We start from the raw sequence: 22,805 nt of genomic DNA, 5'->3' as shown, positions 1-22,805 counted from the left end.
GCATAAATTATTTCAAAAACTCTACAGCACATTAGAAAACAGTGCAGCTATTGAAGGATAGAAACATAACCAACAAATAGAAGGGAGGGGTCGATTATTAAATCGTATACCCATACTGAGATTTAAGTGCCTGTTTGAGACCAGCAAACTATGATTGTCAAGTTTAAGTTGCAGTATTGACGCCACAGGTGGCCTCAATTTGCTCTGCACATTTTCGTACATGAACGCTCATAATCTAGGAATGAGTGTGCAGGAAGAGCCAGAAAAACATGGACCTTGACAAAGGAGGGGAGACAAGTCAGCATGCCGGGGCAGCTCTGCCGGGCAACCTTTCCTGTTCACGCCAGCCCAGGCTCCATGCGTCCCAGAGATGCTCTGGAGGAGGGCAAAGTTGAGGGTGTTCCTGCTCCCCTTCTCTGAAACGAGTCCTCTGGTACTTAGAGCAACTAAATGAATGAGTGGAGCCTCAATTCCTCTAGCACTTCCCTCTTCTCTCCCCGCACTTGCGGGAGGCACAGTACAGGGTATGTGACTTGAACTTGGCTCTCTACTGTTCCCAACTTGTACACTTAGGGAGTCAAGTTACGAATACTTGAAATCTGGCAAGTACTAGAAAGACTATTCCTGATGCTCAAGTAGCCCAGAAAGGTTCTGTGTAATCAGGGACTGCAAGAGACTCAAATCACTCAAAATTTCACCTCTGTCCCTTTTACCTATTCACTCTTTTTATTTTTTCAGAGATGGGACATCACCCTGTAGCCCAGTCTGGGGTGCAGTGACATGATCATAGCTCACTGCAGCCTCCAACTCCTTGGCTCAAGCAATCCTCTGGTCTTAGCCTTTTGAGTAGCTGGGACTACTGGCACATGCCACCATGCCCAGCTAATTTTTAAATTTTTTTGTAGAGACGGGGTCTCACTATGTTGCCCAAGCTGGTTTCAAACTCCTGGCCTCAAGCAATCCTCCTGTCTCAGCCTCCCAAAGTGTCGAGATAAGAGGCGTGAGCCACCAGGCCCAGACTACTCACTGTTTTTTAGAAATGTGAAGTCACCCCTGAAAGACCTGGAGGAAGAAGGAAAAGTAAGGATCCTGGATAATTCTCTACCCTGTGGGAAGCCATTTTAACTATAGTGCATTAAAACATTCATTGCTTGTCACTTTCTCACTGGCTCCTAACTTTATTTCATGTTTCCAAAGGCATTTAATATTCTTTTCCAAAATTTCAATGCTGCTGTGTTTTAAGATAAATTATCAAGTCTACTGTCACACACACAAGCATGAACTTGGCAATGTACCATGATGTTGCAATTTTCAAGTCATCTTCATAGCGAAGAAAGTAGTCTCATTTAAACACTGACAATCACCTCCAAGAATATCAAAAGAAACCTGAAGTCACACACTCCTTGTTCATTAGATAACAAGCGTTAAGTCTATTACATTTTATGTTACAGCAGCTGCTCATAGAAACCCTGTTAGAATGTGTTAACATGTTAAATGTAAAAATGAAGTTCAACTGACTATGCCATAGAAATGTGTTTTGTGTTCACATGCTGTCTGCTGGTGCAGAAGTGAACTTTCTCCTGCTCCCGGCCAGGGCAAATATGGATAAGCAGGCTCTGGGACTGGTGTTGGAGACTTGCTCCGGAGGTAGAGAGGACGACAGTGAAAACTCCGCTAAAGTTAGCGTGGGAGTTAAGACTGGAGTCCCCCTACCCCTGTGCGCAGAACCTTAACCAGCTTTCCTTCCCAACGGCAAATTCATTCATGTCTGAGAATCTAGTATGAAAGGGGCAAGAGAGGCTTATGTAATGATTAATTTGTGAATTACCACCAATGCATTGCAAATCAGTGTCCGAATGACTGGTTTGGTCACTGGAGCACTTATCGTGCAAAGGCAGGAACAGTGACCCCGTCCGCAGGAAATGAGAGACTCCTACAGCAAAGAACTGCTGGTTTTAGCCCAAAGCCTTTCGTGCCTACCTTCACCTGTGCTTTGCCTCACAGGCTGCATGCCAGGAAATATCTGGCTGGCAAACACCCACAGCTTAAAAGCCACCCAAATCAAAACACTATGAAATTAATAAAATTTGGAGAAAAACTGTAGGTAGCTGTAAAGAAGCTGAATATATATATTGACAGCTCACTATGCTCCACAAAGGATTTGGCGTGGCCAAACACTGCTGAGATCGGCTCAAAACAACGACCTCAGTGTCATCCTCATCATTTTCGTCCTCTTCCCTTGCCCCTACCCCCACACTGGAGCACTTCCTCTGTAGATCTTCACAGCCCTAGTCATCTCCTTGCTGTACGACGGCAAAAGCATCCTCCCAGCACCTCTTCCTTCTCTTCTAAAACTCCCTCAATAGTGCAGTCGGGGATTCTGTCCCCATACTAAGGCGGATCAAGATCAGGTTCGTTTTCACTGGCAGCTGCACCTCATGCCTGTAGCCTTTCCCAGGCCCACACTCAGCTCTTCCTTCCACACCATTTGCCTGGGTAACTGCCCTGCCTTCAAAGTCACTTCCGAAGTTGACGGCTCCCCAGATCCCGCATTTCCAAACATGCAACTTCCACAACTTCTTCTGGATACCTAATGCATTTGTGTCTTTTTTTCTTTTTGAGACAGACTCTTGCTGTTACCCAGGCTGCAGTGCAGTGGTGCAATCTCAGCTCACTGCAATCTCTGTCCCCCAGGTTTAAGCGATTCTCATGCCTCAGCTGGAACTACAGGCATATGCCACCACATCCAGCTAATTTTTGTATTTTTTGGAGAGACAGGGTTTTACCACGTTGGCCAGGTTGGTTTCAAACTCCTGATCTCAAGTGATCCACCTGCTTCGGCCTCCCTAAGTGCTGGGATTACAGGCATGAGCCACCACGCCTGACCTCTTCGAATGAATCTTATTGATGCTATTTATCTGTATCTTCCATCTTTTATACCCACTCGTACTATCTTAGATTCTAAAATCTCAGAAGGCAAGGCTCATGTCTGCTGGCTTATTTGGGGCCAGAGATGCCAGAAAATCGGGAGCAGAAAGATGCTTAATAAATGCCATTTGAAAATTAGTGAAGGAAGTGAATTTAAAGCAAAATGGGAGTGAGGAAGATGAGTCACATGGAACTTTCAGTTTTGCTCAACACCCATGTGTGAAGCCACTCACTGCAGGGGCGTAGGTATCACAGCGCTCATCCTAGGGCATCCACATCGATAGCACGTTATCGTGCTTTATGCTCCCTCCTCACAGTGCTTTATGCTCCCTCCTCACAGAACATTTGCACACATGATCGCATCTGATTCTCACAACTGGGGAGCCTGGAAGGTGGCGAGGGAGGCCTGTTCTTGTCTGGCTGATGGGGAGAATGAAGTTCAGAGAAGGAATCTGACACAGTCAGTGAGAGACAAAGTAGACTCTGAAAAAAACAATCATGTCTCCAAACATTCTGACTCAAATGTACAGTTTGTGTTACCACTAGAACTTTTTAAAATAGGAAAAAAGAATAGACATGAAATTCAACTGTTCATTGTAGAGTACTTCCAGAAATGGACTCCAAAGCCACACACCGTCCACACGAGGACCTTCTTTTCACGGATCACGTTAATTGAGTGTCTGAAGATGCCTGGGGGAATGGTGCTGCCCACACAGCTAGTTTGTTCTGAGTTTGGTGATTGGTGAAACTGTTGTGGCAGGCCTTGAGAGGAAGCAAGTACACACCACGTGTGCTTTATGACCACCGACAGAGTGCTGGTGATCGGGGCACCCGGGGGCCTGCTCACACCACCCCATAACCACCGGCTGTATATTACACATCATCTTTGGTCTGGACATCTGTTTAAAGGTGTATTGTTTCTAACAATAAAAATACAGTTAAAATCCCTTTATGGTAGTTTGAAAGGCATCAAAATTGCTGTTATAGTCAGCCCACTTTGAAACAGAGCCCTCTTTCTGCAACGCTCAAAGGAGGTCACCATGTTTAATATACTCTATGTGCAAACCCTTATGGCACTGAGCAGAACTGGAAGAGAAGGGGCCATTTATCCCATTTGCTGTCACATGATTTGAATTCATTATATGGTGTCCAGAATAAAATTCTGCTTGGATATCTGAAGTTCTTAATACAATATACAGCAAACCTGGTATTTTTGAGTGACATGCAAAGAGAATCCTTCAGTTTGGGGAGAGTCTAGTATTAAACCAAGACCAAGGTATTAAACCCAGAAGGGGCCCTTCTCTCCAATGCTCCTTGGAGCCTCTGAGGGTCGCCTGACAAGATGCCGCCCGTCCTTTATCATCCTTGAGAGACTTACTCTCCTGCACCCCTTCTGTCCAGATGAAAACTGGCTCCACTCCCCAGAACCAACTTTCCTCATATTGTAAGACTCTAAATCTGTACGACAGGCCTGAAACACGGTTTTGAAATCCAATGATTCCACTTTGGAAACCTGTTTCAGCTGTTTTAGGGATCTCAAAACTTGGCACAGATACACAGGTTTTGATTAGTCAGAGCCCCAAATTCTAGCCCCTCACCTGTTATTCAATTAAAAGTACAGTCATGCACACATAAGGATGTTTTGGTCAGTGATGGTCTGCATATTGATGGTAGTCCCATAAGATTATAAAACTGTATTTTTACCATACCTTTTCTATGTTTAGATATGTTTAGATACACAAATACCACTGTGTTCAGCACAGTAACATGCTGTACAGGTTTGTAGCCTAAGAGCAACAGACCACGTCACACAGCCTAGGTATGTAGTAGGCTAGACCATGTAGGTTGTGTAAGTACATTCTAGAATGTTGGCACAGCAACAAAACAGCCTGATGACACATTTCCCAGAATGCATCCCCATCGTTAAGCGATGCATGACTGTATTCGTTGATCTAATAAAAACGGGTTCATAGTGGAAAAATCTCTTAGCTAAGCCTGCTTTTCTTCTGAGTTTCACTCAGGTACCCTTGTCACTGTTTTCTTTACCATGATTTGGAATGTGGGGAAATGTTTACATCAGGAGTAAACCTTCATCAAGATGATCCCCTCTTAGGCCCAAAGAGCGTAAGACAATTTTAATAGCCACTCGACAGAATAGCACAATAAAATCAGAAATGAGAAACAATTCTCTCCTTTTCCTTGAAGTCTCAAAGCTCTTTTACATTGCTTGATTCGTTACAAAGAGGCTGAACTGAACTCAACTTCACTTCCAGGTTTTGAACACAGGGCATGTGACTGGTAGAGATGTATGCATAACAATTTGGTGGTCCTGGGAATTATTACATAACTTTTGCTTACAGATTTCTCATTCAAACATAATTTGTGAATAAATCAACAGCAAAGTGGAAGAAAGGATCAGTAAGGATCTCTCAAAAGCCTCATTTTATAGGATTGGGCTTAGCGATCCGTGCTGAATTGGGACGTGGCCAGGAGCTACGTGTGCCGAATTAAGAAACAGCAAAAGCAATTAAGAACGGAGATCTAATCTTCGGTCTGTATTTGGGATAACCAAATAAATATTCAGCTTTTTGCCCTGCTTTGGGAGGGATTTTTCTAGGACAAAATGAAACCTTTAACTTATTCTTCCATTGAAAAAGCCAAAGTTGCGTTTCAGACATGAAGGGGAAGGGCCCTTGGAACTGTAGCACCAGAAGGAGGAGGAAGAATGCAGGTGATGGCTTCGCGTGGAGTCATCAGGCTCTACAACCTATCATTTGGTTTCTCACTAGTAGCTTTTTAAAATTCCCAAACAGTCTTAGTATTCTTGTCGTTAATGTTACTATTAAAATAAGTTCCTATGGAGTAAAAGAGAAAAATCAGCTGTTCATAAAATGTCTTCAAACCGCTTCTCAGAAAACAAAGCAGCAGGTTCATCGTACACGTACCAGTCTCCATCCCACGGAAACTCTTGGTTCCTTTCATCCCGATGCGGTCTATACATTTTAATCACTGCCTTTAAAAAAGAGACGAATGCAGTCCTTTTGTTAGCTTAGTTTTGTGTTTTGTTTTTGTGAAGTGCTGCTGGCTTGTGGCCAAAGTACATACATTGCAACCGAACCCAAGTGGTCACACAATTGCCAGCCCAGTGAAAGGCTCACGAGCTGTCACATGACTCATGGCATCTTGGAAATCGCAACTTGCTCCCTCCAGCGGGCAGGCTGCCCAGGAGGCGCTCCTTCCTCTTACAAACACCCACTCAGTTGATTTCCTTTTGGTGTTGCTTCCACGGGAAGCGGATACTTGGCAAATCTGCGAGGCGGGCCGATCAGCTGTGGAAGTTCTGCACGGTGCTCTGTTTCTGGGAGAGCCGGAGGAGCTCCTCGCGGATCGCTTTGATGAGAGAGGCTGAGGAGTGGCCGGGCTGCAGGTCCTCCGTGGAGCTGGTGGGGTAACCCAGCCCGGGGCCCTGCAGCCCCCGCTGGGGAAGGTTCCCGGGAGGAGCTGAGGGCTCCCTGCCTGAAGTCCTTGGCACCTGAAATAGCGGTGAAGAAGAATACTCTTGATGGCCGAGCATGTGTGTCTGAAAAACACGGCAAACGTTACTGTACTTCCTACAGAAGGAAAAGCGGGAATGTCAAGTGCAAACTGGCTTTGGGAAGGTTCCCAGGACCGCCCACATCCATCCACGAACTCAGCCCTCCAACAGGGCCCTGCCGCCTACGCCCCCGTGTGGAGGTGAGGGGTGAAGACACCAGGGGGCTGGGGAGAACAGGGAGGGGGAGGCTGGAGTGCCCCAGGAGGTGAAAGGCCGTGTGATATCTGATTGCTGAAGGAGGTAAGTGGATCCACGCAAGACAGGCAAGGGGGACAGCTGCCTCTGCCCTGGACTGACGCCCACAAAACCACCATCTTCCGCTTTATCTGGCTGCTCTCTTTGTGTGCCTGTGTATGTTTGTGTGTGTCCGTCTGTCTGTCTACTGGGGGTTCTGTAGAGCCTTTTCTTTAAAAAGTTATCTGCACTAAAGTATAAAATAGTGTTGCTGATATCTGCAGCATACAGATTAATTTGGCAGTAGTTTCACAAGAATGATTACACTTTTCAGAATTTTTTTCATGTTTTTTTTTTTCTCTTTTTTTTCTCAGTGGAAAAAAATGTCTCTTTGCATTTATATGTAAGAGTACTTAAATCTGTGTACTAAAAACATATGCTGGGGCCAAGTTATTCATGAGCCAAAGATGGCATTCCAGCTCTTGGTTCTTTCTACGTTCCACTTCTCCAAATAGTGACCAAGTGGTGCTCCAAAGTGGATGTGACAGGAAAATCTTAACACCCCACGCCAGGCACGGTGGCTCACGCCTGGAACTCCAATCCTTTGGAAGGTCAAGGAGAGAGGACTGCCTTGAGGCCAGGTGTTCGAGACCAGCCTGGCCAACATAGTGAGCCCTGTCTCCATTTTTTTATAAAAAGCAAAACACCAAAACCAACCCCAAACATCTCATGAAGCTAAGCTGGGCAACATGAAGACAAAAAAAGAGAAATGGCAGCAAACTTAAAGCAGATACCTGAGACTATAACAATGTCTCTTTTAGGGAAATGTCATATTCTAAAGTTAGCGTCCTTTGATTAAGCAAGAGAATCCGGATATGAAAGGAATTTAGTGTGTCTGTTGGGAAGGTACAGAAATGCAACGAACACTGTAGCATAATGATAAGGATAAAACAAAAAGTAATATTCTGGTTTTCATTTTCAACTTCATTAATTTATTCCCCCAGGATGTACAGTTCTTGAGAAAGGCAAATGAGAGCACTTGCAGGAATCACGGGTGTTCATACTGAGTGAGCGAACAGAAGTCTCAAAAAGAAACCCTGTGTCTTAAAATGTCCCCAACTGTGTGCTTATTACAAAATTACCTACTCATGGTCACAATACAAATGACGTTAATAAACCCACAATGAATCACAAATGCTGTAGAAGAGCAGGAATTTCTACACGGCGATCCCACCAAACATGAACTCCAGAGTTTAGTCAACTATAGATTCAAATTTACTATTGAAAGCTTGAACTCTGCCTCAAGAAAAATTACATACTTCCCGAAAGTGAGATGCTAAAACTGTAAACCGAAACACAAGCAATTGGGAAACGTGAGAGAGATTTAAAGTTTTCTTGACGTCGGTTTTAAAAAGGGACCCCCAAAGCAGAAGCTGCTAAATTGAGGGATTATGTCTACACTTGTTTTTCTTTGAGACGGAGTCTCACTCTGTCACTCAGGCTAGAGTGCTGCAGTGCGATCTTGGCTCACTACAACCTCCACCTTCTAGGTTCAAGTGATTCTCCTGCCTCAGCCTCCCGAGTAGCTAAGACTACAGGTGCCTGCCACCACGCCCAGCTAATTTTTGTGGGGTTTTTTGTATTTTTAGTAGAGACCTGGTTTCACTACGTTGGCAAGGCTGGTCTCAAACTCCTGACCTCATGATCTGCCCACCTCAGCCTCCCAAAGTGCTGGGATTACAGGCGTGAGCCACCGTGCCTGGCCTATATCTAAATTGTAATTGATGACTCCAACAGGAGATACTCACGGCCTCTCTTCGCCCCGCTTCATCTTCCCCGTACGAAGGCCAGCCTGGCGCCCCATACTGGCTGCCTCTGCTTGATGGGATTTCTACCGGCTGAGCTCCCATTCTGCTGGCAATTCCCACCTGCGTCAGGTGCTGGATCTGGGAGCCTAGAAGAACATGGTGGAGTGGTCTGGTCAACATTTTAGGAGAGTGTGGCTGCTGAGGAAGACACTGTCGGCTCTGACCACTGCACTCCTTCAGGACTAGGGGTCATGACTTGGTACCAGTTCTAGCTCCAGAAATCTCACCTCAACTGCCATACTGTCAGCATTTCCTGAGGGTCTGGTAGGTAGGGAAATGCACCACGAAGCAACGTGGACCAAGCGATCCGAATAAACAAATGAAAGAAGAAAATCCCACTGCAAAAAGTCTGAAACAGAATTCGTGACTCCCCGACATTCACCCCTGCCTAAGCCTGTCCTGTTTCACCATCCCCATTTCCACATAGGACAATGTAGTCCTACTTGCTCAGATCTAAAAACTATACCCTATGCCCAATTCCTCTTTCCCTCGCGCTTCCTAGCAGCCCATCAGAAAGCTTGCTGGCTCCTCTCCTGAAGTGCTGCGTGAGGGTGACCCTCCTCCCTGTGAGCACAGCAACAGCCCAGTGGAACCCCCATCCCAGCCTTGATACAACTGTTTCCCCATGAGTTCCCCATGCCTAGGCAGGGTGTATTCCCCCCAAAACACCCTGTCAGAAGACACTCTCAGCTCTGACCAGTGCACTCCTTAAGGACAAGGGATCACGACTTGTACCAGTTGTATCTCCAGAAATGGTATTTCCTAAGAAAAACAGACCATGAGCTTCTTGGTTCCTGGACTCTGACTTCCTTTGAATTCAGAGGCTGACAGTGCTTGCCCTTATTTTCGTGGCTAGACATCAGGACTGGGGATAAATGGTACAACAGAAGGTTCTTCCATTCATCTCTGTGGAGGTTACCAATAAGGAGCAGCTCATTGATTACGAAAGGAGTGGAAGGTTTAGAGTCATCATGAAGCTGAAGCCTGTGGCTTTGAGATTCACAAGGAACCTGGATATACAATACGCTTATTTTTTTCCTTAAAAGGCAGGATATATATGTATTTAAATTCAGCATTTTAAAGTATATTTTCATTATAACTCATATTATGTCTGTAATGTAGCCACAATATAATTAAAACCAGTCCCCCAGTTTCATCAGTGCAGTGAGCTGGTGACAGAGCCAGAGGACTCTGTAGAGCTAATCACTCTACAACACTCATACGCTCAGACATCTGCGGCCTCCTGTGGCTATGGAAGCCAGGTAATAAACAATATTTTTCTTCCTCATCAGCTTGGGGCATATGGAAATACACCTATACTGCAAATTAAGGGAGGAAAAAAGTGATCCTTAAGTACTGTGAAACAGAAATACTTATTTCCGGCTGGGCACAGTGGCTCATGCCTGTAATCCGAGCACTCTGGGAGGCTGAGGCAGGTGGATCAACTGAGATCAGAAGTTCAAGACCAGCCTGGCCAACCTGGTAAAACCCTGTCTCTACTAAAAATACAGAAATTAGCCTGGCCTGGTGGTAGGCACCTGTAATCCCAGCTACTCGGGAGGCTGAGGCAGGAGAATTGCTTGAACCTGGGAGGCAGAGGTTGCAGTGAGCCGAGATCATGCCACTGCACTCCAGCCTGGGCCACAGAGTGAGACTCCATCTCCAAAAAAAAAAAAAAAACCATACATTTCCAAATCTGCTATCATCAAACTCACCTGTGATGCTCCAACTGCAGCTAAACGGCTCCAAGCGCCCAAAGCTAAGGCAGGCACCTCCTCCATCTTTAAGTCTATCCCGATTCCAGTTGCCTAATTAACAACCTCAATTATCTCAATTCTTTAAGAGATAGGGTCTCACTATGCTGGCCAGGCTGGTCTTGAACTCTTCCTAGCCTCAAGAGATCATCCCATTTTGGCCACCCAGCATGATGGGGTTACAGCTGTGAGCTACAATACCTGACCAACAACCTCCAATCATCAACCACATTAAAAAAAAAAAAAGAACTCTTTAATGGTTTTATTTGGATATTTAATGGTAATTAAAGTCAGGAAAAGCTGTCATGGCTCTGGGCAGAGCAATGCACTCTACCGGAGCACCAGGTCAGTTACTGAAAAACCCGAACAGTATTAAAATGATCGGGACTACTAGCACTGCTTGCCCAACAGGCGTTGTTTGAGCAAATCTTGCAAAATGCTGTAAGAGCAGCGCAGTGTTGCCACCATTTCCAAAGGCTCAACCAACTGCACAGGGAGAAAAGCACACCTCCTGTGTAAAGCCACTATAGTAGCGGAAATCATCATTTGGTAGGATTTTTGTACCCTGCGTTGTTCACGTAACAATACAGGAGAGGCTTCCCCCATAAGTCCGCACTGAGCTCAGCAAGCTGGGGTTTGCATTCCAGCTCAGCCACCAACAAGCCCTGCGACCCTGAGCGACTGGCTAAAGCTACCGCTGAAACTTGATTCCTCACTTCTCCAGCAGGGATAAAAAAATCTACCTCAGAAGGGCACGGTGGCTCACGCCTGTAATCCCAGCACTTTGGGAGGCCAAGGCAGGAGTTCACAATCAGCCTGGTCAGCATAGTGAAACTCCATCTCTACTAAAAATACAAAAATTTGCTGGGTGTGGTGGCATGCACCTGTAATCCCAGCTACTCAGGAGGCTGAGGCAGAAGAATCACTTGAGCCCAGGAGGCGGAGGTTGCAGTGAGCCAAGATGGTGCCACTTCACTCCAGCCTGGGTGACAGAGCAAAAACTCCCTCTCAAAAAAAAAAAAAAAAAAAAAAAGAAGGAAAAGAAAAAGAAAAAGAAAAAGAAAAAAAAAATCTACCTCAGAGGGTTATTTCCAGGATTTAAAAGAGATAAAACAGATCAAGCATCAAACGCATAGGAGGCAACTGGTAAATCTCAAATTCCCCTTTTCTGGCTTTTTATGACCTCTTCATCTTAAGTAGCTGCACGATTTCCTCAGGGATGGCCTTCCTCCTACGTATATCTAGGGAAGCTAACAATATTTTGCTATTATGCAAATAATGCTGTGATAAATATCTTGACACATGTCATTTCCCCCTAATATTTTGGATTTTAGGAGAGTGAGCCTGGATTTCCAAAACTGGAATTACCAAATCAAAGGCTTGGTAAGTCCTACTGCCAGACTGCTTTCCAAAAGTTTAATAATTTACGCCACCATTGAGAATAATAGTGATGACCGTCACGGCAGCTGATATTCATTGAAAGTTTATGCTATGCCAGGTACTATTTCAAGCACTTCTGTCATCTTCTTTTATCAGCCAAACCACCAAGGAGGTGAGCACGAATATCCCTAGCACAGAGGAAGAAACTGGATGCTAATTTTACCATACCACATTATTATAAAAATAATTTCATGATTGAAATGGTGCATTATGGTATTAATTTGCATTTTTAAAATAATCTTAAAACTGGACCTTTTTCCTTTTCCTACTGACCTTTTCAGGTTGGCCTGTTTAATTTATATGAGGTATCTTCTACAATAAAAATACTTCTTGTTGTGAGGTGCTACAAATTTTTCCAAGGTGCTATTTTCTTTTTTTGAAAATAATTGGCAATTTTCAGACATATATATGTTTCATAAAGTTCTATAGTTAAAAAGGTAATCCTTCTAATAGGTCTTAAACATTTTCCATAAATTTTTACATAATTTCACCTAATAGAAATTTTAAAAGAATTTCCTTTTGAATGTTTGATATGTGTAATTTCTATATTCTTTCAGATTTAAAAAAATTTTTTTTATTTTTTTTTAGAGATGGGGTCTCGCTATGTTGCCCAGGCTGGAGTGCAGTGGCTATTCACAGGTGCAATCCTGCTACTGATCAGCATGGGAGTTTTGACCTGCTCTGTTTCCGACCTGGGCCGGTTCGCCCCTCCTTAGGCAACCTGGTGGTCCTCCACTCCCGGGAGGTCACCATATTGATTCCGAACTTAGTGCGGACACCCGATCGGCATAGCGCACTACAGCCCAGAACTCCTGGGCTCAAGCGATCCTTCCACCTCAGCCTCCCTAGTAGCTGGACTACAGACACATGCCATCGCACCCAGCTCTTTCAGATTTTAAATTAAAAATTAATATATCTGAATTTTTCTTAGTATATATGCCATGTAGGGAGGTTCAAAGATCTAGCAATTAACAGGGGAATCAAGACTCACTGCAGACCAAAGCACCTGTAAAGTTCAGGAAATCCTATAGGATTCCAGGAGACATGATTTGTTTTGCAGACTAATAGCCAATGCAAAATAAAAGAATTTCCTAGAAAAATCATAATGAAAAAATATCAACCAATTATTGCAAATTTCGAATTGACTTAAACTACTTGCTTTTGTTTGGTTTTGAGATCGAGTTTTGCTCTGTCACCCAGACTTTGAGAGTTGTTCGTTACAAGCTGAAAAATGCACCTTCTTTAAAACTAACTCTTGTTTTCATGCCATCCAAAGTGCTCAGAGTGAGATCTTTCATTTACAGTAAGGATTTGGAAGCATTTTTCCTGGAGGGAGCATGTCGTGAATTTCACACGAAGGGGCTGGTTCCGGAGCCAATCGGCAGACAGCAGCTTTGGGAGCTCAGGCTCTCTCCCCCTTCCCACCTCCGTCACGGTCAGGATCTGAGCGGAAACATCCCTGAAAAACGGCAGAGGCCCCTGCTCGCTGGACACTGACACTCTGAGAAGCCCAAAATCAAGTTTCTTTCAATTTAGCCAAAAAGTAAATGTCCCATAACTCAGAAATGCAAGCTAAACAGCCACATCTACCTGTGGTGCCCCCGACAGGCCGAGGCCGGGCCACCGACGGCATCTCCTCCGAGTAGATCCCTCGGGCAGCAAACGGGGCTTCCGCGGACGCCTGTGACTGCTGGGGGTCAGGAGGCACCAGCTCTGAAGACTGCAGCAAACCGGGGCCAAAACCTGGTCTGAGGGCAAAGCAAACAGGCACATCACGACTCCACTGCACCCTGGCCCTGGTATTTCATGAGGTCCACCCCCAACTCTACAGAAAGGTAACACTTATTTGTCTACCTGCTTAACCATCTCCCCTGCTGGAAGGGGAAGAGATGTCTCTCCTGCTCCCTGAGGGAAGGGACTTCTCTATTTGTTCACTGTCCTACCTCCAGCACTAAGAACAGTGCCTGCAATACAGCTGATACTGACAAACCCAGGGCCTGCTTGTCTCCAGCATCTGCCAAGTGCTGTGCTTCCTACCCCGCCTACATGTTGGTGTCACCTGGGGGGCCTGAAAAAAATCACCACGCTCACACCGCATCCCAGATGAGTTCAAACAGAAGCACTAAAGGTGTGACCAACATGGCGGTAATTTTTAAGACTACACATGATCCTGGTGTCCATCAAGGCTGAAAACCAGTGTTCTAAAGCAGCAATCTCAAAGTTTTATTTCCAGACCTCTTTTGACTCATAAAAATTATTGAGGACTCCCAAAAGCTCTTGTTTATGTGGATTGTACTGATACTTACCAGATTAGAAATTAAAATGGAAAAAAATGTAAATATTTTTAAAAATTTACAAATAACAATTAAACATATATTAACATAACTTTTATAAAATTAACTATATTTATCAATCCCCTCTCAAAAAAAAGTAGTGAGAAGAGTAGCACTATATTGTTCAAATTTCCTTAATAGAAGGATTCTCATATAGTTTGCATCCTGTCAGTTGCTGGATGTTAGGAAGAAAATCTGGCTTCACAGAATGCATAGTTGGAAAAGGAAGGAGTATTTTAATAGCCTTTTCGGATAATATTTTTTAAAAAATATTTCAGCTGGGTGTGGTGGTTCACACCTGTAATTCCAGCACTTTGGGAGGCTGAGGTGGGCAGATCCTGAGGTCAGGAGTTTGAGACCAGCCTGGCCAACGTGGTGAAACCCCGTCTCTACTAAAAATACAAAAATTAGCTGGGCATGGTGGTGCATGCCTGTAATCCCAGCTACTCAGGAGGCTGAGGCAGGAGAATCGCTTGAACCCAGGAGGTTGAGGTTGCAGTGAGCCGAGATCATGCCACTGCACTCCAGCCTGGGCAACAGAGTGAGACTGTGTCTCAAAAAAATAAAAAATTCAGACATTCTTCATGACCACACCAAAATTCAACAAGTGACAGTTCTTCAGTTGCGATGTGTAATCTGAAATGATATTGGTGAACTTTCCATACTCTGTTACACTGAAACACAAAGCTCCCTCTTGCACTTTGAATGGATCTCTAACCCATGCCTGATCATATGACATCCATCATTTGGAACATAGTTCACTGAGTTATGCAAACTTTCTCAATATTGTTACCTCTCATTGTGCAGCACTGAAAAATCCCATTCACTAATCTCATCATCGAACTTGGCCAGAAGAGTCTTTAAGTATGTACTAGGAAGTTGTCATGTTCACAGTGGCAGGCAGACAACTTTCCAAAATTCAAATTTTTACTTGAAAGCTCATTTTATCATTAGCAACAAAGACTGGCAGTTGTTTTTCTTGAAGTGACAGGCTCACTTCATTCATTTTCAAGACAGTGCCTGCCAAACATCCGGGTCTGAATAACCACGTCTCCCAGCTGTTTGTTCAAGTAAAAAGCATAAAAGCAGTTGGTTCAGTTCAGTCTTAAAGAATGGGAGCAAGGGCTTTTCCTTCAAAATTCCATATTCTACAGGAATGCTTTCTATGTATTTCTTCTTTTGTCCCACAGACTACTAAAGACTTAAGAGTCTAGGTTTAATAAGATTTATGATTTTGACTATATCACCAAGGGCATGCTAACATAAAACCGGCATTTTTAAAACTGTGATGACACAGCAGTGAAGAATACGATGACTACTCATACAATTCGGTGGCACTGCCTGGATGCACGCTAAAGACTAGCAGTTTTGGCTGGACATGGTGGCTCACACCTGTAGTCAAGGTGGGCAGATCACCTGAGATCAGGAGTTCGAGACCAGCCAGGCCAACATGGCAAAAACCTGTCTCTACTAAAAATACAAAAATTAGCTTGGGCGTGGTGGCACAGGGAAGTAATCCCAGATACTCAGGAGGCGAGGCATGAGAACTGCTTGAACCAGGGAGGTGGAGGTTGCAGTGAGCCGAGATCATGCCACTGCACTCCAACCTGGGCAACAGTGCGAGACTCTGTCTCAAAAAAAAAAAAAGATTAGCAGTTTCACCCACCATTGCTTTGCACTTTGGTACAAATGTCAATACAATGGAAAAGGGAAAGTAACATCTTACTAATATGAAAACCGTCTTGATCTCACAGACTCCCCCTGCCCCCGAAAAGGTTTTAAGCACCCTCCAGGAGTCTCAGAACCCCCCCTGAGGACCACTCTATAGTTCTTTGCAAATGATGCTGAACCAGTAATTCACAGATTTCACCAGTTTGGTCAGAATGTAGGCCGACCTGCACTTACTGTCCAGTGTGATTTCTAGAGTGTATCTCATAAACTGAAACCCAGGTTACCTGTGTTACTCTTTTTAAATAACTGCTGCTGTTTTAGATTGGCCTCAGAGAGGGATGTGTGACACCCCTGACTTTATACATCTAAGAGCTTCCCATGAGGCATGCTCCTCCTTCAAGACCTGTAAACTGGAGTCCACGCCTCACCTAACCACAACTTCTGGACGGTCCACCCACAACTAGCTCTTCCCATTCACTTAATTCCTCCTTCTTTTCCCCCACCTCTTGTCTACATTTCCATCTCTTTATTTTTAACACAGTTTACAATCCAACACTCTAAAATCCTTTAAAGTGGGTGATTATATGATTCATCATCCACACCACAACACTTTCGAAGGTGAAAGCTATTAATAATGGGACCAACCTGGTCCGTCCCCATCTCTAACTTCTGCCCTGCATCACCTGACCTCACCTCACCAGTTTCACCTTTCCTGTTTTTGGACCACAGGGCTGTGTGGTAGGGAAGAAAAGCAAAGCAAACCGCTCTAAAAATGATGATGGATTTTTAAAAAAATAGAAAAGAAAGTAGGAAGCAGATAATGTTCCTTCTTCTGTGTGACTTCTGGTCTCTGAAGGGATGGTTGGGTTTGATTTCTGAGATTCACTCTGTTTTACTGCAATGCCAGCTTTGTAATAAACCAATGTCCACACATAGGTGGTTGACTGGTCTATTTCCCTTGCCTCACCGCAATGCTGTACCAACTTAATCACTTGACAGTAATGTACAACATTTAGAATGGTCCAACATCTTCTTCTCTCTCAAGGTGTCTGGGCTATTCTTGGCCCTTTGCATTTCCAGATAAATTTTAGAATCTGTCTGTCGGTTTCCACATATTAAAAAGAAATTACTGAAATTTTGAATGGGATTGCATTGAATCTACAAATCATAGGAGGAGAAATAACATTTTAAAAATATTGAGTTGCCCAATCTGTGAACATCTTTCTTTAGAGGGCTTAAAAGTCTTTTCTGTTTGTTGCTTATATAAAACAGATTTTTGTAGACTGATTTTATATCCAGTTATTTTGCAATTTAGTTGGCTTGCTATTTGGCAATTTTGCTAAATTCCCTAAATTCTAACAATTTGTGTGCTGACATTTTAGGATTTGCTACTATAGAAGCATATCGTCTGTGAATAATAACATTATTACTCCTTTCTTTGAATTCTTTACTCTTTTCATGTTTTTCTTGCCTTGTTACAGGGTAATTTCGAATAGAAGTCATGTGAGCAGGAAAGTCTGACTTGTTCTTGCTCTCGGAGAGAAGGCTTTTTAACATTTCACCGCTGAGTAATATTTGTCAAGATACCTTTTATCAGAATAGACAAGTTCACTTCTATTCTTTGTTTGCTAAGATTTTTACCATGATTGCATGTTGAATTTTACCACCCGCTGCATCTATTGAAAAGACAAGTTTTTCCTCCTTTATTCTCCTTAAAGTAGTAACTTACACTGCTTGGTTTTTAAATGCGAAATCACTCTTACATTGCTGGAAAGATATCCAATGTGGTTGTAACATGATATCCTTTTGTATCTACTGCTGAGTTATGCTCACGGATATTTAGTTTCAATTTTTTTACATCTACGTTCATGAGAAACTGGCCCTCAATTTCCTTCCTGCAATGTCCTTGTCCTTCTTGCCCTTGTCCTGGTATCAAGGAAATACTGGTTTCATAAAATGAATTAAGAAGTGTTCTTTTTCTATTTTGTGGAAGAGTTTGTATAATACTGGTACCTTTTCCTCCTTCAGTGTTTAGTAGAATTCATTGTTGAAGCCGGCTGGACCCGGAGTTTTGTTTGTGGGAAGAACTGTGATCATAATTTCCACTTTAAACATAGTTAGAGGACTATTCAAGTTTTCTCCTTCTAGACATTTTTCCATTTCAAGAAAAAAAAAAAATTGAGACAGGGTCTCACCATGTTGCCCCGGGTAGTTTCAAACTCCTGAGCTTAAGTGATTCTCTCATCTCAGCCTCCAGAGTAGCTGAGATTACAAGCATGCACCACTGCATACAGCCCCAACTTTATTAAGAAAAATGGGTTTATAAAATCTCCTTTTTAATGTCTGTAAGATCTGGATTAATACATCCTTTTAATTTCTCTTATTGATAATTTGTTGCACAGATTATTTGATCAAGCTCGTGAGAGTCTATCAATTTTATTAGTTTTTAAAGAACTAACTTTTGGCTTTATTAATCCTCTCTTAATGTGGTATTTATTTTCTATTTCATTAATTTATATTATTAGTATTAGTATTTCTTTACTTCTGCTTCCTTTACATTTAATTGGATCTTCTTTTTTTATATCTTGAGGTGGATGCTTAGATCACTGATTTTCAGCCACTTTTCTTTCCAATATATGCATTTAAGACAACAAATTCCCCCCAAACACTGCTACAGCTGCATCTCACAACTTTTGATACATTGTATTCTCATTATTATTCATTTTAGGATGTTTCAATTTCCATTTTGATTTCTTCAGTGTACCATAGGTTATTTAGAAGAGTACTAATTAATTGGCAAATAGAAATTTTTCTTTTTTTTTTAACTTTTATTTTAGGTTCAGGGGTACACATACAGGTATGTTATAAAGGTAAACTCATGGGGTTTGTTGTACAGATTATTTCATCACCAGGTATTAAGCCTAGTACCCAACAGTTATTCTTTCTGCTCCTCTCCCTCTTCCCACCCTCCACCCTCAGGTAGGCCCCAATGTCTGTTGTTCCCCTCTTTGTGCCTGTGAGTTCTCGTCATTTAGTTCACACTTATAAGTGAGAACATGCCGTATTTGGTTTTCTGTTCCTGCATTAGTTTGCTAAGGATAATGGCATCTGGCTCCATCCATGTTCCTGCAAAGGACATGATTTTGTTCTTTTTTATTGCTGCATAGTACTCCATTGCATATGCATACCACTTTTTTTTTATCTAGTCTGTCACTCATGGGCATTTAGGTTGATTCCATGTCTCTGCTATTGTCAATACTGCTTCCAGGAATACTTGCATGGATGTTTCTTTACAGCTGAACAATTTATATCCTTTTGTGTATCTACCCATTAATGGAATTGCTGGGTCAAAAGGTAGTTCTGGTTTTTTTTTAAAAAAAACATCAATTACTTTACATTTATTTAAATATACTAATCAAAACACATCTTATGAAGCATCTTTTCTGTGACAATCTGGTCTGTGCCGGATCCACTCTCTGCCGCTGTTTTCTGACACCAGTTGGTAGTTCTGTTTTTAGGTCTTTGAGGAATCGCCACACTGCTTTCCACAATGGTTAAACTAATTTACACTCTCACCAACAGTATATAAGCATTCCCTTTGCTCCACAACCTCACCAGCATCTGTAATTTTTGACCTTTTAATAATAGACATTCTGACCTGGTATGAGGTGGTATCTCATTATAATTTTGATTTGCATTTCTCTAATAGCCAGGGATACTGAGCTTTTTTTCATATGCTTGTCGGCTGCATGTACGTCCCCTTTTGAAAAGTGTCTGTGTCCTCTGCCCACTTTTTAATGGGGTCGTTTGTTCTTTTTCTTGTGAATTTAAGTTCCTTATAGATGCTGGGTATTAGACCTTGGTCAGATGCATAATTTGCAAATATTTTCTCCCATTCCATAGGACAGACAATCTACAGAATGGGAGAAAATATTTGCAAACTAGAGCCTTTGCTGTGCAGAAGCTCTTAAGATTAATGAGATCCCATATGTCAATTTTTGCTTTTGCTGTGATTGTTTTTGGTGTCTTCATCATGAAACCTTTACTCATTCCTATGTACAGGATGCTACTGCCTAGGTTGTCTTTCAAGGTTTTTATAGTTTTGGGTTTTATCTTATGATTTGTTCTAACTTAATTCTACTAGGATTAATAAATACACTCTGCGTGATTTCACTTCTTGAAATTTGTTAAGATTTGTTATGGTCCAGCATATGGTAAATTTTTAATATACGTTTTAAAGGAAGATGTATTTTAAAATATGTTTTAAAGGAAGATGTATTTTACAGTTGAGTCCAGGGTTCTATATACGTCAATCAGGTCAAATTGATTAATCATGTTGTTCCAATCTTCTATATCCTTTCTGTATCTTTATATTTTCTGATGTGTCACTCATAAGTCAAATATATTTTTTAAAAATCAAATATAATAACCTTTGTTGTTTAATTGAAACCTCTGGTTATTAATATTTAATGTAATTAATTATAGATCTGGATTTAGATATCTACCATTTTAAATTATCTTTCTGAATGTCCTGCAAATTCTAAATTCTTTCTTCTCCTATTTTCTACCTTCTTTTGGATTCTTTATTTTATTCTTTCTTATTATTTTATATTTAAGCATTCTTTTAGTGAGCCTAGGCCTACACTAGAATCCTTCACTTATAACAGTCTAACATAAAGTAGTATTTTTACATCTTCCTGGACAATGGACCTTAGCTCCATATTAAGCCTGAGTGTAATTATTTTAAAATCTGTGTCTGCCGGGCGCGGTGGCTCAAGCCTGTAATCCCAGCACTTTGGGAGGCCGAGGCGGGTGGATCACGAGGTCAAGAGATCAAGACCATCCTGGTCAACATGGTGAAACCCCGTCTCTACTAAAAATACAAAAAATTAGCTGGGCATGGTGGCGCGTGCCTGTAATCCCAGCTACTCAGGAGGCTGAGGCAGGAGAATTGCCTGAACCCAGGAGGCGGAGGTTGCGGTGAGCCGAGATCGCGCCATCGCACTCCAGCCTGGGTAACATGAGTGAAACTCCGTCTCAAAAAAAAAATAAAAATAAAAAATAAATAAAATCTGTGTCTGATGACTCCACTGTCTGGATCCCCTGTAAGGTCTGCTTCTATTGTCTATTTCTTTTAATCAAAAAAAAAAAAAACAAAAAACTGTATTTTCTTTTCTTCTCATATGCCTGGGGGTAGGTGTGGGTGTGTGTGTGGAAGCAGGGAGCTACTGTAGCAATAATGTAAGGCCCAGAGTGATGTTATCTTCTTCTAAAAGGGATGTTCATTTGTTTCTGCCAGGGAGCAACTCCAATCAACTTTCAAACACTCCCTGCAGGGACTGATCTACTTATGACTCACCCTTACTCCTAGAGTGTAACCCCTAAAGGTCCAAACTCAAACCTCTGGATATTTACCAGGGTCTCCCCTTGTGCTCCCAGCCTCAGGAGTCTGTCAAAAGCTTTGCCTGGCTTCCCAGCTGCCTCTTCTGGAATCTGCAGGTGTCCCTGGGCGAAAAGTGGCCCAAGAAGCAGGGCTCATGCCTCTGGGTTTACTGGATCTTGGTTCTACACCGCTTCACTGCCCTGTTAGCTTTTTTTTTTTTTCTTTAAATGATCAAACAGAATTTATTGGTTGTCTCTGAGTGTCTCTGGTCTGGCTTTGGTAGGACTGTCTGGGTTCCTTTTGTTTGTTTTGTTCCTCTGCTTTGCTTGTTAAAGAGGCTTTAAGGCCCTTTTCTGCTTCTCCAGCTTTTGAGTCTCCTGGAAAACCTTCTCAAAGACATCATAGTTGGTGTTACGGAGGTTTTTGAGCATCTTTTTCCTCTGGTCAATGCTCATCAGCAAATAGCGTTTGTGCGCTTTGTCCTTTCAATGTTTCTGCAGGTGTTCTTCATAACTGCGGATCTTGATGGTCAATTCGCGCCTCCAGCGATCTGGTGTCCTCAGGGTTTGCAGCAATCTTCTTCATCAACTGTTCTTGCATGACTTTTAGCTTCTCCTTTGTGTTGGCCATTTCCAAAGACAAGAGTCTTCTCACGACATCATCAACCTTCTCAATTCCTGGGACATTCTGGTAGTCTTTGCGCAGCATAGAAGGAGGTGGGTCATCATCTCGCCTGGGCTGGGCTGGTTTCTGGATGACATACCTGCGCGTGGCCTGGAGGAGGGGACTTTGAGGTTGCAGGCCCCACTGGCTGGAATGAAACCTGGCGCTCCCACTGCCCAGAAGCCCGGGGATTGGGGCCTGGGTAACTGCCTGGGTCTGAATCAAACTCAGCGCCCTCCACGCAGCCCTCAGCATGGTGACCTCTAAACCACGCGGGGTGTGCGCTGCAGCCACCATTCCCTTTGTGGCACGGACCAGGTTACACTGGCACCGCCATGCTGGCCCAAGCTCGACCAAAATCCTCTCTGGGGTTTTTAATATTAATATCTTGTTCAGCTTTTCCAGTTGTCCTCAGCAGGAGGGCTGGTCCAAATGACCTAGTCTGTCATTACTAGAAGCAGAACTTAAATTCCAACTTTTTTTCCTTCCTCTTCTGGTTAGATCAAGAGAATATACAACTCAAGAGTTTTACATCTGCTCATATTAGCTAAAATTAGTAAATTTATAAAATTTTTAAAAACAGCCTATGTGAAAAAGTGATAATACATTTTGTTTTGAAAACCTTACCTTGACAACGGACCCGTTGGGGGAGTCATTCCATAGTCTTCATATCTCTGAAAGACATTCAAAAGAACGTGAAGATTAATACTCAATACTTATTATAAAGTGACAACAGCAAACATAACTTCAGCTTTACAGGATCAACTTTCAAAAGAATTATTTTCTCATTAAAGCTTAGCATGTTACCGGGCACTCTGCCACCAAGTGATGCTACGGCATTCAGTTCAGGGACCTGTGCTACCAAACTTTGGAAAAGACACAACTAATTTCTAGATCTTTCCTTTTTTATATTACAACTACAAATAGGAATAACTGGCAGGCTTTCTGTGTCTGCTCTTTCCTACAGATCCATCTGTAACTTCTGCTAAAAGGCAG

General features: G+C 42.8%; 1 protein-coding gene and 1 pseudogene across 2 annotated transcripts in view; both read right to left on the bottom strand.

Moving 5' to 3' along the window:
• Nucleotides 1–3,861: 3,861 nt before the first annotated feature.
• The window catches only part of KIAA1549 (KIAA1549 ortholog), a 150,489-nt gene continuing 131,545 nt past the window's right edge, over nucleotides 3,862–22,805 (bottom strand). Inside the window, exons 17-20 of one of the 2 annotated variants that reach the window (XM_032275858.1) lie at nucleotides 22,437–22,483; nucleotides 13,350–13,507; nucleotides 8,506–8,651; nucleotides 3,862–6,508 (exon numbers count right to left, since the gene is read on the bottom strand). In XM_032275858.1, the coding sequence (XP_032131749.1) occupies nucleotides 6,254–6,508; nucleotides 8,506–8,651; nucleotides 13,350–13,507; nucleotides 22,437–22,483 (606 nt within the window). In that variant the 3' untranslated portion in view covers nucleotides 3,862–6,253. The remainder of the gene's footprint in view (nucleotides 6,509–8,505; nucleotides 8,652–13,349; nucleotides 13,508–22,436; nucleotides 22,484–22,805) is intronic. The other variant, XM_032275859.1, reaches the window with a different exon arrangement.
• LOC116550096 lies at nucleotides 21,355–22,426 on the bottom strand (annotated as a pseudogene).

Source organism: Sapajus apella, unplaced genomic scaffold (assembly GCF_009761245.1).
Source record: "Sapajus apella isolate SASKATOON/1434 unplaced genomic scaffold, GSC_monkey_1.0 scaffold7, whole genome shotgun sequence".
NCBI lineage: Eukaryota > Metazoa > Chordata > Mammalia > Primates > Cebidae > Sapajus > Sapajus apella.
This window is presented reverse-complemented; position numbering and strand designations above follow the sequence as displayed.